The 17,761-nt window shown below is 43.1% G+C and overlaps 1 protein-coding gene across 1 annotated transcript in view; it reads right to left on the minus strand.

Annotated features, from left to right (window-relative positions):
- The window catches only part of LOC149299159 (serine/threonine-protein kinase Nek11-like), a 48,414-nt gene that overhangs the window by 23,992 nt on the left and 6,661 nt on the right, over window positions 1-17,761 (minus strand). Inside the window, exons 2-5 of the mRNA XM_089486630.1 lie at window positions 3,677-3,842; window positions 2,964-3,082; window positions 2,633-2,697; window positions 1,918-2,044 (exon numbers count right to left, since the gene is read on the minus strand). Coding sequence (XP_089342756.1) covers window positions 1,918-2,044; window positions 2,633-2,697; window positions 2,964-3,082; window positions 3,677-3,842 — 477 coding nt within the window. The remainder of the gene's footprint in view (window positions 1-1,917; window positions 2,045-2,632; window positions 2,698-2,963; window positions 3,083-3,676; window positions 3,843-17,761) is intronic.

Consider the following 17,761-nt stretch of genomic DNA (forward strand, 5'->3'; position numbering starts at 1 on the left):
CAGATTGGAAGGCGGTGGCTTGTACGCACGGCTGTGTGTCTGATTGTGTGTCTGTGCTGTGTCGCTGGTCTTCATAGAGTATTCTCTTATAAATAATAGTGTTTTGTGTTGTAAGTCTACAGAGATGTGCTCCATATTATCACAGGCTGTTCAAGCTCATGAAAAGAGGAGTGTTTTTTCGATGATGATGATGATGACGGTTTAAGGATGGCCAGTGCGTGTTGGGTTGGCAGGTCACAGTGTGATGGGCTTGTGGTTCTGCAGCTTATCGTTGTGTATTTGGTTGGTTATGACATTGGCTTGGTGTTAATGGAACAAGTGGTAAGCGTGTTCTACTGTGTCGTAGAACATTTGGTCGGTTGTGTATTTTCTGTGCTGGATCGGTGACTGAGCCGGCTCGTGCCATCCTGACTTGCCACGTTGTATCGCATTGTCCGGTGTGTCCTAGTTTGTGTGCCTGTGTACAGGTGGGCTGCCAGTGTCTACTGGTGCATCAGACCAGTTTGTGGGTCTGGGGGTTCTGGTGGTGAATGCGTCTTTTTGGCATTACACAGAAAACCTGCCAGTTTACCTAAAGTAGCCAGCCCAGTGCTAGAGCCATTACCCTTCCAACGGCGCATGTACACTACAAACACAGATCAGAGTTTATTAGCGCAGCTGTTGAAACCATTGGTTTTCTGACTATGGGTTGCCCGGAGCAAAGATTTGTGTGCAAGGTGACTACTGTGAAGTATCCTTGATTTGACCCCATTTAAACCCGATGGATTAAGGATCTTGCGCATTAAGTAGAAAGTCCAAATCCTGTGTCTCACTTATTCTATCCCTAAGGCATGCGCATTAACCCAGCGCCCTACGCGTTTCTTTCCTGCTATCCCCGACTAAGCTGATGTTTCACATTTACAGAAAGACCACCCCAGGGATTAAAAGGGGGTCTTCCTCATGATTTAATCCAGAGCCTTGAAATCTTTTATCATAGTTTACTTATAACTTTCCACATTCCGACAATACTCAGTAAATTCTAATTTTAAATGGCTGCAGAACCACTTACCCTATTTACTAGAAAATAACCCCAAATGGACAAATTAATATATTCCTAATAGTATATTTAAAGCTCAGATGGGCTTACATTTCCAATCTGTGTCATTGACGAGATACGTCAAGTATAACGGTCATTGTTTCAGTAGAGAATATGGAATGGCCTTTAAGTTTGTCCGATGGTCCAACGCAAGGAGATGTTCCCCATCATATACCCCGGCGTGTGGCCTATTATTATTATATTATTATTATTATTATATGCGCAGGCCCCACCACAGCCTGCCGCACGATGTCTGCCATGACTCATGTATGGATTTCATTTCAGAACAATTTCCGCGTCTGCGATATATCTTTTAATTTGATGTTTAAGATCTAAAGAGGAGAGAGGGAGATAGAAAGAGAGAAGAGACGAGATCGCTGGCAGCAGTACAAGCAAAAGCTGCCGGCAGTAATTAAGGACAAGCGATCAGTGCGATCGGTTGTGTGGTTACAATGTAGCCGGGTTTCATCTGATGTGTAAGGGATCATTGGTAGAAAAAGAAAAACCAAAAATCTAGGGATTTAGGGATTTGTGTTGCGACATTTTTTTGCCTCCTTTTAACCAGGCCGATGATTTACCTTTAACAATGACAGACGTTGCCCCCCTTTTAAGGAGGCTTCTTAAAAATGTATGCCGTAGGGCTGCGATGGATTAGTATTATCCCCCTAGAGCGTAAACTTGTAAAAATCCCCAGGAAAAGGGAAATTCTGTTTAATAATGAATTTCCTTTATTTCTCCCGTACCATTGAAAGGCTCTTGTATCAGGAAAGCTATGCATTATTCTTTTAACCCCTTGTGGCCTTGGCATCTTAACGTACGACGGGACATCATTTGGCACTTACCAGATATCAGACTTTGAATTGTACCCGCTACTTGAGAAGGTTTCGGGGCTCATATAATGAGGAGTTCCGGTGAATGAGGTCGCCATGTCGAACGGCAGTGCCAGGACGCGGGAGACGCCGAAATCCCCTGTGAGACCAGTAACAGCCAGTAAGACCCCCATCCTAGCACATGGGAGAGCAGAGCCAGGACATCTCTTGCTAGGAAATGTTTTCCATAAAAGGGGCCTTTTTGCCGGGACGTTAAATAATTGAGGGCTCGCTTTGTATGACGTCATACTTTTGTCTTATGTCATACTTCTGAAACTTCAACAAAGCCAGTGTACCAAGTCATTAAATCCCAAAAGGACAGCGTCGGGAGTAACTTACAACTATTAAAAAATAAATGATACCCTTCGCTCCCACAACTACCCGGCGCCAGCGATGGTACAAAAGAAATGGGAACAGGTTTGGACCTCACAGGCATTGTAGCGCTACTGATGCTGGATCACTGTCAGCGTAATATGATGTCATTAAACATATTAACGACGTATGCCTCCGTTTAGAACACTTGTGATAAGGTTTTACCATCCCTTTTAATTTTAAGCCGGATTCTGGGTGCCGGCATTTCCGAATGAAATGCATGCGGTGCTTCCTAACGGCAGCCGGTTCTTACGTGCGCTCCTGCAATCATTTCTCCAATACGAATAAAATGTGAAATCGTGGAAAGGCCGCTTACCGATCTTCACCGCACCGTCCTTTAGAAAAACATTTTTGGTCTTCAAATCTCTGTGCAAGACCAGCCTGAAAAGCAGGAGAAAGGAAAACGATCGCTGAGACGATAGCAATGATAGCTATGAACATTTCTTAATCTTTTTATCTACTTTTTTAAGTAATAAGTAAGTAAATAAGTAAGAAGTGTGTTTACTGAGAGGGTGGTAGGTAAGCGGAACAGTCTCACAGTAGAGGTGGTAGTGGTTAACACAGTAAGGTAATTTAAACATGCATGGGATAGACATACGGCTCCTGAATGCAAGACGAGACCAGCGACTGATTAAGGTCCGTCTCACCTTTCGTGGAGATAGTTGACCCCAAGAAGAAGCTGGATAAACCATTCCACGACATGCGCCTCGGGGAAAGGTCTGCTCGAATTCCTCTGCTCCTTAATAAGACACTGAAGATCTCCACCCTGTTATAAGGAGCAAGACGTTGAGCGTGGACCGACTGCAATACAGGAGGGAATTTTTCCGCCCCGTTATAACTCAGAAGCAATAAAGCACTCGGCAGCGTTTCCTCGTTTCACCGCAGGCAGCCCGCTGCAGAACATTAAAGTAAAATGACAGGACCCCCTAATAGACAATATACTCAGCTTTTTAAATGGGGAAAAAAAAGACCCTTCTGCTGAATTTTATTTATGGGATATTATATGTGGTGGTACCGGGAGTGATGAAAAGGTCTCCAGGCATTAATAACTGAGCCGCTCGTCAGAAAGTTCTAACCAAATAAAAAAAAAAGGCCTTGTGGTCGTTCACTTTGCCATAATTGATGACGGGTTACCAAGACGTTCTTCGGTATCTGCAGGCTGATGGAGGTCATAGTCTATGACTACAGGGCCCGGGGCTTACATGTAATGTCAGGAAGTTTTCATTTACTGAGAGGGTGGTAGATAAGAGGAACAGTCTCCCAGCAGATACGGCATACGGTAATATAGTTCTGCGGGATTTTATCATAAAGTGATCAGTGATGGCCATCCTTGGGCAAGATGAAACCCTGGGTGTCTTACCTCGCAGTATTCTGTGATTATACAAAAGTCATCCTTCTCCAAGAAGCTACCGAGGAACCGGACGATGAACGGGTGTCTCAGGCTCCCCAGGAGCTTTGCCTCTCTGGCCGAAGGAAGGGTGGAATCTGGTCTCATACCCCCACACGAAATTCTCTTTAGAACTTTGCTGGAACACAAGTGGAAGATGCTTTGGGTTAGTGGTGCGCAGGTCACAGGAGATAGGGAGGGCGGCAGTCTGAAGAAGACATCTCTCCAAGCATGGTACACCAGGACATGGGGCGTCTCACCCGGTGCTGCCGACCTTGCCCCAAACGCAGCTAAACGGGTGACTGATTCATGCGGACAGAGCCACCTTACTACGTTCCCACAAGTAATGAATTATGAAACAGGTGTTGGAACGTAGGCTACGTTCACGACTCTGTAACACCCACCTGCACCGCGGAATATGGCGGCGCCATATACATCAATCGATATGTAATGCGGTGTATCAAAATGTCATGGATGGCCTGATTGAGATGTGGTTTACCACCAAGAGGGTGGTAAATACATGTAACAGCCTCCCATCAGGAGAGGTAGAGGGAGAATTTAAACACACATGGGCTATCTAAGACAAAATCAAGGACTGATGAAGGTTTGGGTCCCCATTGGGAAAAGCCGGCGACTGGACGGGTTGAATGGGTCTTATCTGCTGTCAGATTCTATGTTTCTAAGCACCGGTCACACAAAAGAGGGGGTTTCAGCCAATTTCTGGTAACCTGCACAGAGGGTTAATACATTACCGGCAATATTGCATTCCCCGGGAAGGGACGTCCTGTTAATTATCCCGTGTTCCGCGCTAAAGGTAATTAAAGAAGCTTCGTTCTCCGGGAGAAAGTTACAGGGTGTGGAGGTAATTGATTCTGACAAGTCCCCATAAATGACAAAATGAAATACTTTGCATCATTACGCCTGCTGTTACCCAGAAGCCTGGACTGTGGCTGTATAAAGTTCTACAGAGTACGACCTACCAATGAGCAGAATGGAAAGTTTTTTTTTTCTTGGTTGGTGACATTTTTGACCCATCTGCACGAAGGGTTAATGTGGGTAAGTGGTTAATCCATCATTGCCAGCCTGACTGGTAGGCGGATTCCCTCCCTACCGTTCCTCTGTCCATAGCGCTCAGTCACGTCGGGTTTGTCTGAGATAGACGGGCAATTCGGGTTTAATTTATTCTTCGGTTCAATAAGAAACCACGAATGAGCATGTTGTGCGTTAAATGAGACAATAACAGGGCTCCGGGAGGGGGCCGCAGCTCTATGGATGGATGGATGGATGGAGAACACGCTGAATAATGACTGATTAGTGCCGTTATCTAGATCAGGGGGTCTGAAACTGCAGCCCTCCTGCTGTTGGTGGGCTACATCTCCCATAATCCTCTGCCAGCCTCTGAGCGATATGGGTGATGTAGTCCTTCAACAGCTGGAGGGCCACAACTTGGAGACCCCTGATCTAGAGCGTGAGGCTGGGGGCAATATGGCATATTTACTTTAATGAGAATGTGGTAGATAAGTGTAACAGCCTCCCGGCAGAATACAATGAGGGTATTAAACGGGAATACAATGAGGGTATTAAACGGGATTTAGGGATACGGCTCCTAAATCTAAGACGAGACCAACGACTGATTAAGGTCTGATTCTTTACAGCAATTAAAACGGGGTGACTAGACGGGGGCCGAACAGGTCTGATCAGCCGTCTGTATCGTGCGATCTCTACACCCCCCCCCCTTTCAGTTGCTGCCTCTTACTATACATTGGCTGTCCTTTTTTTGTGGGTTACGATGTGAATCACAGATTTTGGGGCTTTTATTAAAAAAAAATGCATAGGAAATAAAACATTCTATAGAGTCTGGGATCTGTATTAATCCAGCCCCAGATTTTCTGGACCGAAATTGATCTGTCCTTTCTACCCCAAAACCCATTAGGGTGTTTCTATGTTCTATATCCTTAATATATACTCTATTTATTTATAGTATACAAACAGTGAAATATGTGCAATAAACATCATTGTATAAATAAGAATTTATTATTATTATTATTATTATTATTAAATATTTTACTCAGATCCTTTGTAGCGAGTTAAACTTTATCGTATATGTGGTTTTATTCTTTCCTGTGAAGGTTTTAATCCCATAAATACAACAGACAAACGTTCTAGAAGCTTTTTCACTCTCCACGGCAACAACCTATCGGACGCCTGCTTTTGTGTCGAGTAACAATCAAGCGTTCCGTGGAAAATTTATGAATGAAGCAACGTTTTCCGTGATGAAAGACTTCTTTCTTTGAAGGCTTTTGGGCATTTTAAGCTATTTGAGATATTTAACAGGTGCAGCTATAGCATTGACTGTACGTCCGTTACCCCCGGCCTTCCAAACAAGAATATATCCGGAACACAACGAATAGAAAGGTGCTTTTCATTCATATGATTGGAGTCGTCATCCTTTAAATATCATTATTCAATGTTACAGTGCGGGATATGACAATGCCGATAATGATATTTCATTTGCAGCTATATATATATATATATATATATATAGATATATATAGATATATATATATATATAGATATAGATATATATATATAAAATCATATATCGCATATAATAAATAAATATATATATATATATATATATATATATATATATAAGTCCATCTCCCCTTTAATTGCCACCAGGGAGCGCTTGGGCTCTGACAGTTCTTTTGCATGTGTCGGCATTCACCCCAGAACACCGCATATTCCTAATATAATTGTTATTTACATTGAGAAAGAACTTTTTGGGAACACACATTTTCTTTAGTTGTTTGGTGGCTTTAAAGATCTGTGTATCTGAAAGCTTTCAGGTGCGAGTCTGCCGCGGTGGGAGCCGCCGTGGTGTATTTTTAAATCCTTGTCCTTTACAGACAAAAAGGCTCAAAGAAAGAAGAAGCGTATCCGGAGAACCCACTGTGCCTTTTTCTATGACGACCGTGCCGGGGATGAAGCTAAACAAGTTCTGTGCCACCCACAGCTTCGGCGGCATCAGTCATCTAGTCCTAAAACAAAGGAGTGCAAATCAAAAAGCCAGCCTGAAATGCCAGTAGGGGAGGTTTTTGGCCAGGAGACGAGATAAACGCTGTGGCGACGTGGATCTACTGTACCGGAAGGCCAGGTTCACTAATGAGTTTATGAAGCTCGGAGCTTGACACCACAATGTCAAGAGGCTCTCGGGTCTACCTTGTTTAAGCAAGACAGAAAATCCATGTCGCCTGCCATGGGCTGAAAGAGCCAACGGAAACGCTTACGTTCCTCCAAGGCGAGGTGGAATTACAGAGTAATTAATCCTAATGGGGCACCCGAGTCACATCATCGACCTCTCCTGTTCATTAAAGGTCCAGGTTTTATTCCAGTCAGTTCTTCCGTCTTGCTACTGAAGTTCCGCGGTTATTTTTGAGGGTTGGGAATGAGTAAACATGTCATAAGTCTTCGATAAAGTACATAAAGCATAGAATTAAATGCCTGGCTCATAAAACATTTAGTAAAATGGGCTGCAGAGTCTTTAAGTCATGGTGTGTAACTTTTTGATCTATACAGATGGATATCTTCATGCCGTCTAAAAAGAAATCAAGATGCGTTCTTAGATACCCTAGGTGGACTTTGGAAACCGCGTGGAATTGCACAACCATGGTGAAGGCAACACTGATGATGGTCATTGATGGTAACCATGGGCGATTTGCCAATTTCTGCTATGAAACCATCAAGATGTTTTTATGACTTTTTAAAAATTCCACTGTTAGAATACGTTTTTACAATTTGCAAACTATTAATGCTAGCCAAGCTCAGAATTTGCATCTAGAATTAGAACAAACAAGAACTTGTCCTTCATATTTTAGGTTTAGAATACCACAAAGCCTCCCACAAACAGTATGAATGTCATACGTCTTCCATACTGCCCGGTCCCCAACTATATGAGCTTCTCTTAACCTCAGTGGTTCGCAAAATCTATCCTCGGTAAGCCAATGGGGACCAATTAAATGTATTGATCCAAGCTCAAGAAGGGTCATGGAAAATGATGACACTTTTCTAATTAAAATCGTGTAACGAAGACAACGCATACTTAATCACCAAGAGGTCGCAGAGCCCTGTGCAGTAGAAAGGACCCGAAAGATGTGCGCTGGAAAGCTTTTCCCTGTATAATTGGTCTTTATCACTGTAATAAGAAGTGGAGAAGACCAACATGAGAACCAAGGCATCATCTACAACCCTTGCTTGTTTGCTGGATTTAACGAGAAAAATCACCACATGAGGTCACCTGAGGTTTGGTCTACCCAAATTGTGTTTGTTTTTTTCTGCTTTGTGTAGGCATTGCCAGAATGGTGGACAAATAGGTGATGGACAACTCTGCTCCTTAACAGACCTTCGGCTGCTTGACCTACTCATCAAGTGTTGCATCACTGAGAGAGAGTGATGGATAACCATGGCTGTGAGCTCTCCAGGGTGGATCTCCAGCCTCCGGAGCAGCGTTTGATTTCGTGGGGTTTGGAGTTACAGAAGTGGTGGAGGTTCATAAAATGGACAAAGGACAAAGACTAAGGACCAAGTAAGACCTGATGAAACCGACGAGAACGTTGACTATCCAATGCATTATGTATAATGCTTATAAGCAATCCGGATATAGAGTGCCCCTTTGTCACATTGTCATTGTCTGGCAGTTGAAAATATAGCAATTTAGTAAAAGTTCTTACTTTTTCCATGACCTGTACTGACAGCGAGCTACATATAATTAGGTTATGGGGGTAGAACCTGTCTGTATCAGGTATACGTACCTCGCCACACAATCAGACGCAAGACATGTATATAAATTTCATTGGCGGATGAGTTCCTTCTTCTCTCCGGAGAATGTTTTTGTACTACTTGGCCGTTTATTACTCGATAGCAGACAGATAATTAGATAGGGATCATTTACAGACAATCTGGCTGCAGCCAACCTTTGCTCTTGGCATTTGCGATCCCCTGGCGAACAGACCAAAAGGTTGTTAACAGCAAGACATCGTGTTTCTGTTTGATTAGCCTCCGAGAAGCCTGTCCCTTTTCGGCCCTAGTCTGCGGTGGAATGTGCCGATCCACACGTGCCATCTCTCCTGGGGATAAAGTGAATGTTTTTATTGCTGCTGGCATCCCCTTGGAGATAATTATTGCTTGGGTCATGTGCAGATGAGAGAAAAAAGAGCTTGCTTTAAATGGATTAGCACACTTGTTGCTAATGCGCGATGTCTAGAATGACCTCTTTTTGGGTCTCTTAACACCATTCCAGGACAGGGAATAAATAACGAAGGTTGAGATATTCAAGGTAATGGTGTAAAAAAACTAATAAAATCTTTAAAAAATGAAACAATGTTCTAGTTCGAAACAATGTGTCCTGATACAAAAAATGAAAAACATACCGAGCACGCAGAAGCGTAACATCATATTTATCAATGTTGAAATCTTGCTGATTGCCCCGATCTGCCCGTTAAAACTGAAATTCCTCTTCTCTGTTTTATGTTTTTGTACATTGTTTCTAACTCTTGCTTTTTGTTTTGAGCTTCATTCCAAATTCCATCTCTTACTTCTCATCACCGTTGATGCCGCTCTTCCCCGCACTATGTATTGGTCAATGCAGAGTTAATGCATCTGCTGAGTGAGCCCCCCCCATTGTTAACTCTGCGTTTCCCAGCATCTCGTCATTATGGTTACCGTATCTCTGGCCTTTCATTCACTAGATCCCGGCAGTATAGATTACCTTCAGCTCGCAGGCTGCTATTCACTAAGCACACAAAGGCGAGATTAGCAGCGGTGCCCGCGTTTCATTCCCATACGGGGGACTGCTCAGGATTTCACTGCTCCGAGGATTAAAGACACATCCAGTCTTTTTGTCTCTGAAGCTTTGCTCGCTCCATTTTTTTTTTACTGTGTCCTCTCTTCTGATCTCTCTGGAGCTCAGAAAGAAGCGACCGGATTATATAGGAGTGGGCGAATGGCAAGATACAGAGGAGGCACTTATAATATTAACCCCTTAGGACTCAGAAGGTGGGCTGCTGGTCATCGGCGCCCATACTCAGGTGATCTACCACTCCGGCGGCAAATCGGGTGCTGCAGCATGTGGCCGCGCATAGCCATCAGCCCCACCTACGTCATTAGCCCTAAAGTGCCACATCTGCCTCGTGGTCACCAGCCTAGCCATGTTGCAAAGCGTCAGGGTCTAAATAAAAAAAACACATGGAATTCCAATATATACTAATAATAATTATAGATTAATACATCGTATATAACCATATTAATACATATAATAACGTAATAATATATTATATATTATTTTTTTATATTAGTGCTATAATATTATTGCAACCGTATTAATGCAATAATATGCGTTAACCAGTGGTAACAGCAAACCCAGTCCAGCGGTAACAGCGGCCGTTTCAGAAAGGGTTAAAAGAAGTTTTGCGATGGCATTAGAATACGTGTATACGGGCAGATCACCCTCGCAGGCTGTCGGCAATTTGCATATAAAAGATTGAGCTCCACTTCTATCGGCTGCAAAACCAATTTTACCTCAATTGTCCATCAATCTTCTCGTTCGCTGCTTCATTATAAAAAGTGCACTCAATCTCACTTTGCTTCGGGGATTTCTACGTTTCTACAGGGAAAAGGATGTCGGGGTCCACAAAGAAATTGTATATAACGGCAGCGGAGACGAACGGAGGAGACACTTGTAGCTGGGAAGCCGTGTATTATAGAAATGGTACAAATTGTGCGTTTTCGTAACACAACGGTGCGCGGAGCGATAATTAACGGAAGGGATCCAGTCGTAACGCTGTGTAGTTCAGTGTCTGGCAATTAGAAGCGGAAGGTTAGTTTCAAATTCCAGCCTTTATTCTACGGGAATCACTAAATTATAAATCCCTCTGCATTACAAAAAATCCACGTATTGGGGATGATGAGGCAGCCCCGGCGCTTTAAGGCCAGCGGCCTCCTGAAGACATAGGTGTGGCCGACAGCTGGATAGGCAGCCATGACTTGCTGCTGGAGCGGCCGATGGTCAGTGGCCCACTGGCATACCTGGGAACTCTCCAGGTTTCACCCAGAGACTCTGGGAGACCCCGGGTCACGGGAGCAGGGTCCTGACATGCCCCACTCCCTTGCCCATTTCCCCCTTAAATGAGGTGTCCTACAACATCAGCAGGAGTGCCCATCGACCTCGGCGGATAGTCCTGGCCGCATCCCACATGGGGGGCTCCGGGTAGCCGGGGCCTAAAACTTCCCAGGTATGCCCCCCGGGGCATTTGCCCAGTATGCCAGATAGCTAGCGCGGGTCTGTATTCTCCATGATTTGGATTCCAATGCAATCTGCTCTGTGGGATCAGGGGACATTGGCTAAAATGTACATGAAATGGGCTGACTACCTCCTTGGTGGATATTGATGATGGAAAAGTACAAGTAGAGTAAAAAGTAAAACTGTACCTAAAAATATTTTCATCATTTATATTTTGCTTTCTAATTTGTTACCCCGGCCCGGTGCCGAATGGTGGCAAAGGGTGGTTTTCTGAACAAGAGCGGCTTCGTCTATGACATCGGTTTGTCCTATGGAGGTGGGAAGTTTGCATATATTTGGCACATCCTATTTTCCAAAAGATCCTTTTGAGTTTGTTCTCATTACAGGAACAAGGCAGGGAAAGGAACCAGGGATCTGCATATTCATGATACTAGTGTATAATATATGAAGCACACACTTTGTCAGCCATCCGACTAATGCCTCCGTAAGAAGCTCTCAGATGTTCTGCTGTCCATAATCCCCCCCACTGTGAAGGAATTACTGGAAGAGGAGTCCGTGGGATCTGCACACATTGTGTTTCCTGGCAATAGTCCTACGGGTGGCACCAAAAGACAAGATGGTCTCCAAACCCTCGCTTGTTATGATCTCAAAAAAACATGGCCAGATTTCCTAGCGAGTAAATTAATTATCCGCGTTCGGCGATGCACTGCTTGATTAAGGGACGGAACCCTTCCAAAAACAAGGACTATCCAACATTCTGTATATTTTTCAGCTGATACTAGAAAATAATTTAATCATACTGGGAAGAGAAAATGCCATCTGGGTGGCAGATCCAAAGCTGCTGATGGTGTGATCAGAAAAAAAACTTTCTGGAGAATATTTACTAAAGCTCAAATCGGATTCGCTAAAGATAGTATTGGGGTGAAGTGCCTAGGGCCCCATCTCATGAATCAGACCAAGGGCCCCTAAGATGTCACCTTTCTTAGAAATAGACCATAAGACACCAAATCTAGGTCAACTGTAACGATGGACCACCTTAAAGTTCTCACAGCTCTTTCAAGCTCCAGAAAATCCTGTATTACATGCAGAACTTTTTCACCCAACTCAATGACCATTCATCGACCTCAGATGGATGAACGCATCGTTCATCCCTACCATGTATTAATGCCACCCTGAGGCATTTTCAACATTCCATTGACTGAGGGTGATGGGGATTTTCATAATCCTGTTATCGGATGGTCATCCGTTAATCACCACCATATTAAATCAGCTATCATAAAAAGGATGTGTGTTGGACATGCAATTGGCAACCGTTCCATATTCCCAGAGCGATTGCCAATTGCATGTCAAGGACATAAAGTGCTGCTTTTGCTGAAACGAAAATGGCCTGGAAGCCGCATAAAGTCTAAAGACTATTAACAATGTATTGATCTATTAAGAATTAATGAACACTGGGTTGAGAGGCGGATTCATCCAATGCGATGCATGAATTCTTAATAATCTGTTTGTCCAGAAAGTGGCTTGTGTCAACAGGATGGGGGGTGGGGGGTAACAATATTTCAGAGTGAATGACAACCTGCGACCACTAGGGGGAGACTGTTTACTGTTAAAAATATACTGGGTTTTTTGGGGGTTTTTTTACCTTTTTCTCCCTTTTTCTTCCCAAATTCCACCTCTACTTATAATTTAGCGCTAGGCACCAAAAAAATTCGAGTTCGCTTTTAGGGCATCAATCGTGCCTCGCTTTGATATCCTTCAGTTGTGGAAGAACAGACAAAATCTGGTGCAAAGTTTGAAAAAAGTTTTTTGGTTTTTTTTATCACCATAGCAACAGATTCAATGCACCAGCAGGAACAACTCACTGGTTTCTATGGTAACACAGCTACATTTGTATTTTTTGCGCATGAATATCTATTTTTTTTTTTTTTTGTACATAAAGGCCACATTTTTTAATATTTGTAAAATATATTTTTATTACTAAATTAGTAATTATTTGCATATTTTTATTATTTGTTTCATTTTTTTTTTTTTATTGCCCTCTCGTACATGCCACTTTTTCCCTAAACCAGGACACTCTGGGATAAATTCACGCTCTCGATGGCGTCAGGCTATTGAACGCAGCCTTCAAATTGACTTTAATCCCAGCAAATTTGAACCCTTTAGTTATAGCGACAACTCAATATTAAGAGGATTAAACAAACCCAGAAGCCAGAGATAAGGGAACGGCCGTGTTATTTACAACGAGCAGTTCTGTTGCAAACTGACATATGAAATTTGGTTATAATAATTACTATTATTATTATGATTTATTTATTAAGCGCTAACATACTCCACGGCGCTGTACAATGCTGCGTAAATAGATCTGTAATCCTGTTACCCGGATCTCCAGTAGAAATGTTATGTTCAGCCAATAACCGTAGTGTTTTCCGCCTTTCTTTATCCTTCGTGTTCTTCTGTACACCGTGTTCAGAAAAGCCCGAGAATGTGACTGCTGGCTTCATTTTTTTTTAACGTTTGGTAAATCGATCGCTTTCAATTAGTCGAGACGCTGATCGCTAAAGCAAGCACGGAAAACGTTACAGCGCGTCGTCAATGATGATTACGGCCGATTTTGACGTGGAAATGCTCCGCGGTGTTTATTTCTGTTGGGTTTCCGTCAGAGGGGCGAACGAATGGGAAGGATTCTGGTTTCATCCGGACTTCAAACGGGACGGAGATCCCAAGGGTGATCATTTTATCTTCACCGCGAAACACGCGTAAGGAATTCACGGTTCCTTTTAAAAGATTAACCCGTCGTACATCGCTGCGGAATATGATGGCGCTATATAAAACAAAACATAATAGCTCACGCTCCTCTTAATGTATTAAGTATGCATTATGCAGGGCCAGCGTGGCTTGAGTCTTTAGGGACGTAGACCAGATGGGCCGCATGGGTCTTGTCTGCTGTCAAATACTACTAGGTCTAAATGAGACCCTTTGGTTGTATGAATGCGCCGGTCCCTGCTCAGCCCTTGGGCGGCCCACAAGCCCCTGCTATTAATAATTGTGCTTCCAACTGTTCTGGCTTGTTCATTTGCACAGTTGAGTAGCCACAGCTCATGCTATCAATCGGGGACAAGAAACAAATGACTGGCATTTAATCCGGTGTTCCGAGCCGCGATACTCGCACAGCGAGACAGATTTCTGTTTATCTTATTAAAGCGGAATGTTCGGCTACAGACGCATGTGAGGTCTGTCTTCATCGTAATCTGCCTCTGACAAATACCCAGCCAGTGCCGCCTTCACGGCCAGCATATTGAGTTATTCAATGTGTCACTTGTGCGGGCCGAGATCAAGTGAGAGGGTAGTAGACAAATGGAGCAGCCTCCCAGCAGACGTGGGAGAGGGTAATAAAGTAAGGGAATTTTAAACATAAATTTAGACATAAAGCCATAATGGGATTTCCTTACACCAGGAAAAATGGGCAGACTGGATGGGTCGAATGCTTCTTATCTGCCAGCAAATTCTATGAACTTTATAGAGTCAATAGATTATATGCGTTGGCAACATTTTTACAAATAATAAACATCAAAAGCATATTTTGATCCATTCTTAACCCTTATTCCCAGTGTAAAGGTGTAAATGGCTGCTGTGAGTGCTAAATATATTTTGCAGATAATAAACAGTTTGATTTATACAATGTATAGATCAAAAATTTATGTATAAAAAAAAAACGTAGGCCTGTAAGCCTATACATATAGGGGTTTATCTGGTAAGCAATCTGTATGTGGCGGAGAGTCCGCTTATATTAAAATATAAATGGGGTTATAAAATATTTGATTATTAATTCCCTTTAAAGAAAGTCTGAAAGGGTTAACGGCACCGCGTTGTGTTTTCCCATATGTACGCAGAGCGTGTAAAATACGAATGCCAATCATCTTTATTAAAGCAAAGCATGGAAAGGAGGCAGATATTAGGGACTTTTTTATTATCTGCCCCTCAGGCTCAGATCAGCCCTTAATGTTTCTCTTATTGCACAAGTGACCAATCTTTTATCGGCGTGAAAACCATTAAAATATACAAATAACAATTCCCAGCCCTTCCTCTGCTGGTAATAATAGGAAATATTGTGACTGTTGTCATGTTTGTGGGAATTGATTTTCAGAGAAAATGGCTCTGTATGCACGCCACTTGTTTTAATGGGGAGGACCAGGTAGCATTCATTCCCAGGCCAGGCTACCCGGAGCTCTCGCTCTTCTGGGGAAGGGGCTTTGTGAGGGTATAGGGCAAGTTGTGGGAGGGACGGGGCTGGCCCCAGATAGCGTTCAATTGGTGGGGAGAGGGAAAAGGAATTGGGCAGGACGTGGATGTGTTAGACACTGGAGAAAGAGGAGAATGACCCAGAGACTTGGGGAAGCAGCACTTCACCCGCACTTCCAAGTATGACCCTATGGATTTATCCAACCAGACCTTGTGTGTGTGTGTGGGGGGGTAATTTAGCCATTTCCTGACCTCTAGCCAAAAAGTTAGGTAGGTAACAAAGGTGATTCTAAAACTGGAGTGGTGCACTTGCCATAATAACCAATGGAATGTTGGTGACCGCTCCAATGGTCAGCAAAACTGCTCTTCATATTAGCCCAGAATGTCTGACTCCATCATTTTTCCTACCCCAGGCTTACATTCACGACACTTAATGTTAATCATAAGGCCACGTAAGAGCTACCAAAGCCATTGCCCACCACCCAGAAGATGTGGTATTTTGGCACTTTTGCCATTAAATGGCTCGCTCAGCACCAGGAGCCAGGAAAGCTTTGGCTCCTCTCCCAGGCTCCTACAAACACAAGGCTTGGAAACCCCAAACTATCCCCAAATAGCTGAGTTCCTCCCCAGAGGAACATGGTGTAATGCGAGAGTAGAATGAAATACAATGTCCTGCTCTTCAGGCCACATGGTAGACTTCGGACATAGTCTTCCACTAATTAGTTAAAATAATTATAATGTGTAACAGTAACAGTGTGAGAGAAGACCTTCCCACGGACCTTCCTGATTAACCAAGTAGGAAAAATTCACTAACCCCTCGAGACAACATTACTTTCCCTAAAATAATATCCACATAACAGAGGTTATTTACCTTCATCAAATCCCCACCCTGCCTCCTGTCTAATCATATAGTTGCTCAGTAAATGCAAACAGCTCCAAATAAATTAAATATTGAAAGACATTATTAAGAAATACGTTTCCATGAAATATTTATGGGAGGCTCATTATTCATTTACGGCTTACCCCTCCTTCAAATCAAAACCATCTCACCTAACGCACAAGCGTGGATGGAATCTGCCGTTAACTTGTTGTGTTCTAGGCTATTTATTGTGGCCACGTGGAATAAGAAATTGTATTCACTAAGTCCATCTTTGCTAATGTGTTCCCAACATCCATAAATGTCATGCTATCATTTGTCATGCTGAAATGTGTGGCTTTTGGCTATTTTTTTGCCCCTATAATATTCACTCTGGTACCCGAGGACCAAAACCTCCCAAGCTTTTAATAAATCAAGGTGGCCCCAAGATTTCTCAGCCATAAATTAACATGGTGGAGCTGTCTATAACCCCAAACCTCTTTCTCCTCTGTTTCCATGGGAGAATGACCCTGGGAATCTTGACTATTTTCCTAACGTTGCTACATCCGAAGCTGCAGATTGTTTGGGGTTTATTTACTTCTCTATACATGATGAAGGGCCAACCCCTGTGAGTGTCGGCTTCCAGAAAGCCAGCATGGCTGATTTTGAAACCCAGTGAGATTTTTTGATTGATTTATTGACCTGTGCATTAAGCAGGGCCAGCTGAGCCCCTCTTGTAGAGAAATTCACCAGTGATGGCTCTTTATAATGCATTGCAAAGGTAAAACCGCGACTCTCCTGCGGACCCTCCTGCCAACTCCTGAATAAAACCCTTATCTAGTTTTTATTTCATTAGTTGATGATATTTGGCAGGGCAAAGTCTATTTTAAACATACCTGAGAGAAGAAATATCATACTTGAATTTGATGGTTGGAAGTATATATTACAAAAGGTTATTTGGTTGAGGAACCTTGGTCTGTTGGGGTGATGAAGGGGGCTTTTGTCATTGAAGGCCAACTATCTCTCTTTCCCAATGTCTCACATGTTCTTCTTTAGTTGTTACCAAGTTTGGGGATTGTGAAAAACCTCCATAGCGGCAAAAGGAGCACAACATGGTGTGATAGGAGTTCTGTTCCCTACTGCCCGTTTATTAGGTCACCAGGAGATGTTCCAGCCGATGCAGAAGTCTTAGGACCTTAATTAAGATGCACGCGCTAGTGACTATTGTAGTTACACCCCTGATGTAAATATTTGTTTGGCGACACTGCTTAATCTGGTTTGTTAGCTCTGCCCGTAAATATATCCTACTCAGCACAAGCTAATACTCAGTGGGAGTGCTTTTACGGCACACAAGTGAAGGGCCTCTTTAGATCCCCTGGTAATATGACGGTAGACAGCGTCGCTGCCGGCTGGTGGAGATATCGCTCATCTATATGTCGCTACACGTAAGCCAAGGAGCTGGGCAAATACATCGATGGCATTCCAACGAATTGAACTTTTAAAGATGACACTTGGATATCATATACATTAAAGTGCACATGATGGCCACAGTTTCAGTTTGAGCCAAATACACCTCTGGTTACACAATAGATGAATTAGCAGCTGTGAATGTTTCGAAGAGAAACATGATATTAATTAGTTCTGTTTTTGTAGCAAGGATTTCAGT

The sequence above is a fragment of the Sceloporus occidentalis genome, unplaced genomic scaffold (assembly GCF_023333645.1).
Source record: "Sceloporus occidentalis isolate IW3139 unplaced genomic scaffold, rSceOcc1.0.p SCAF_29, whole genome shotgun sequence".
Classification (NCBI taxonomy): Eukaryota; Metazoa; Chordata; class Lepidosauria; order Squamata; family Phrynosomatidae; genus Sceloporus; species Sceloporus occidentalis.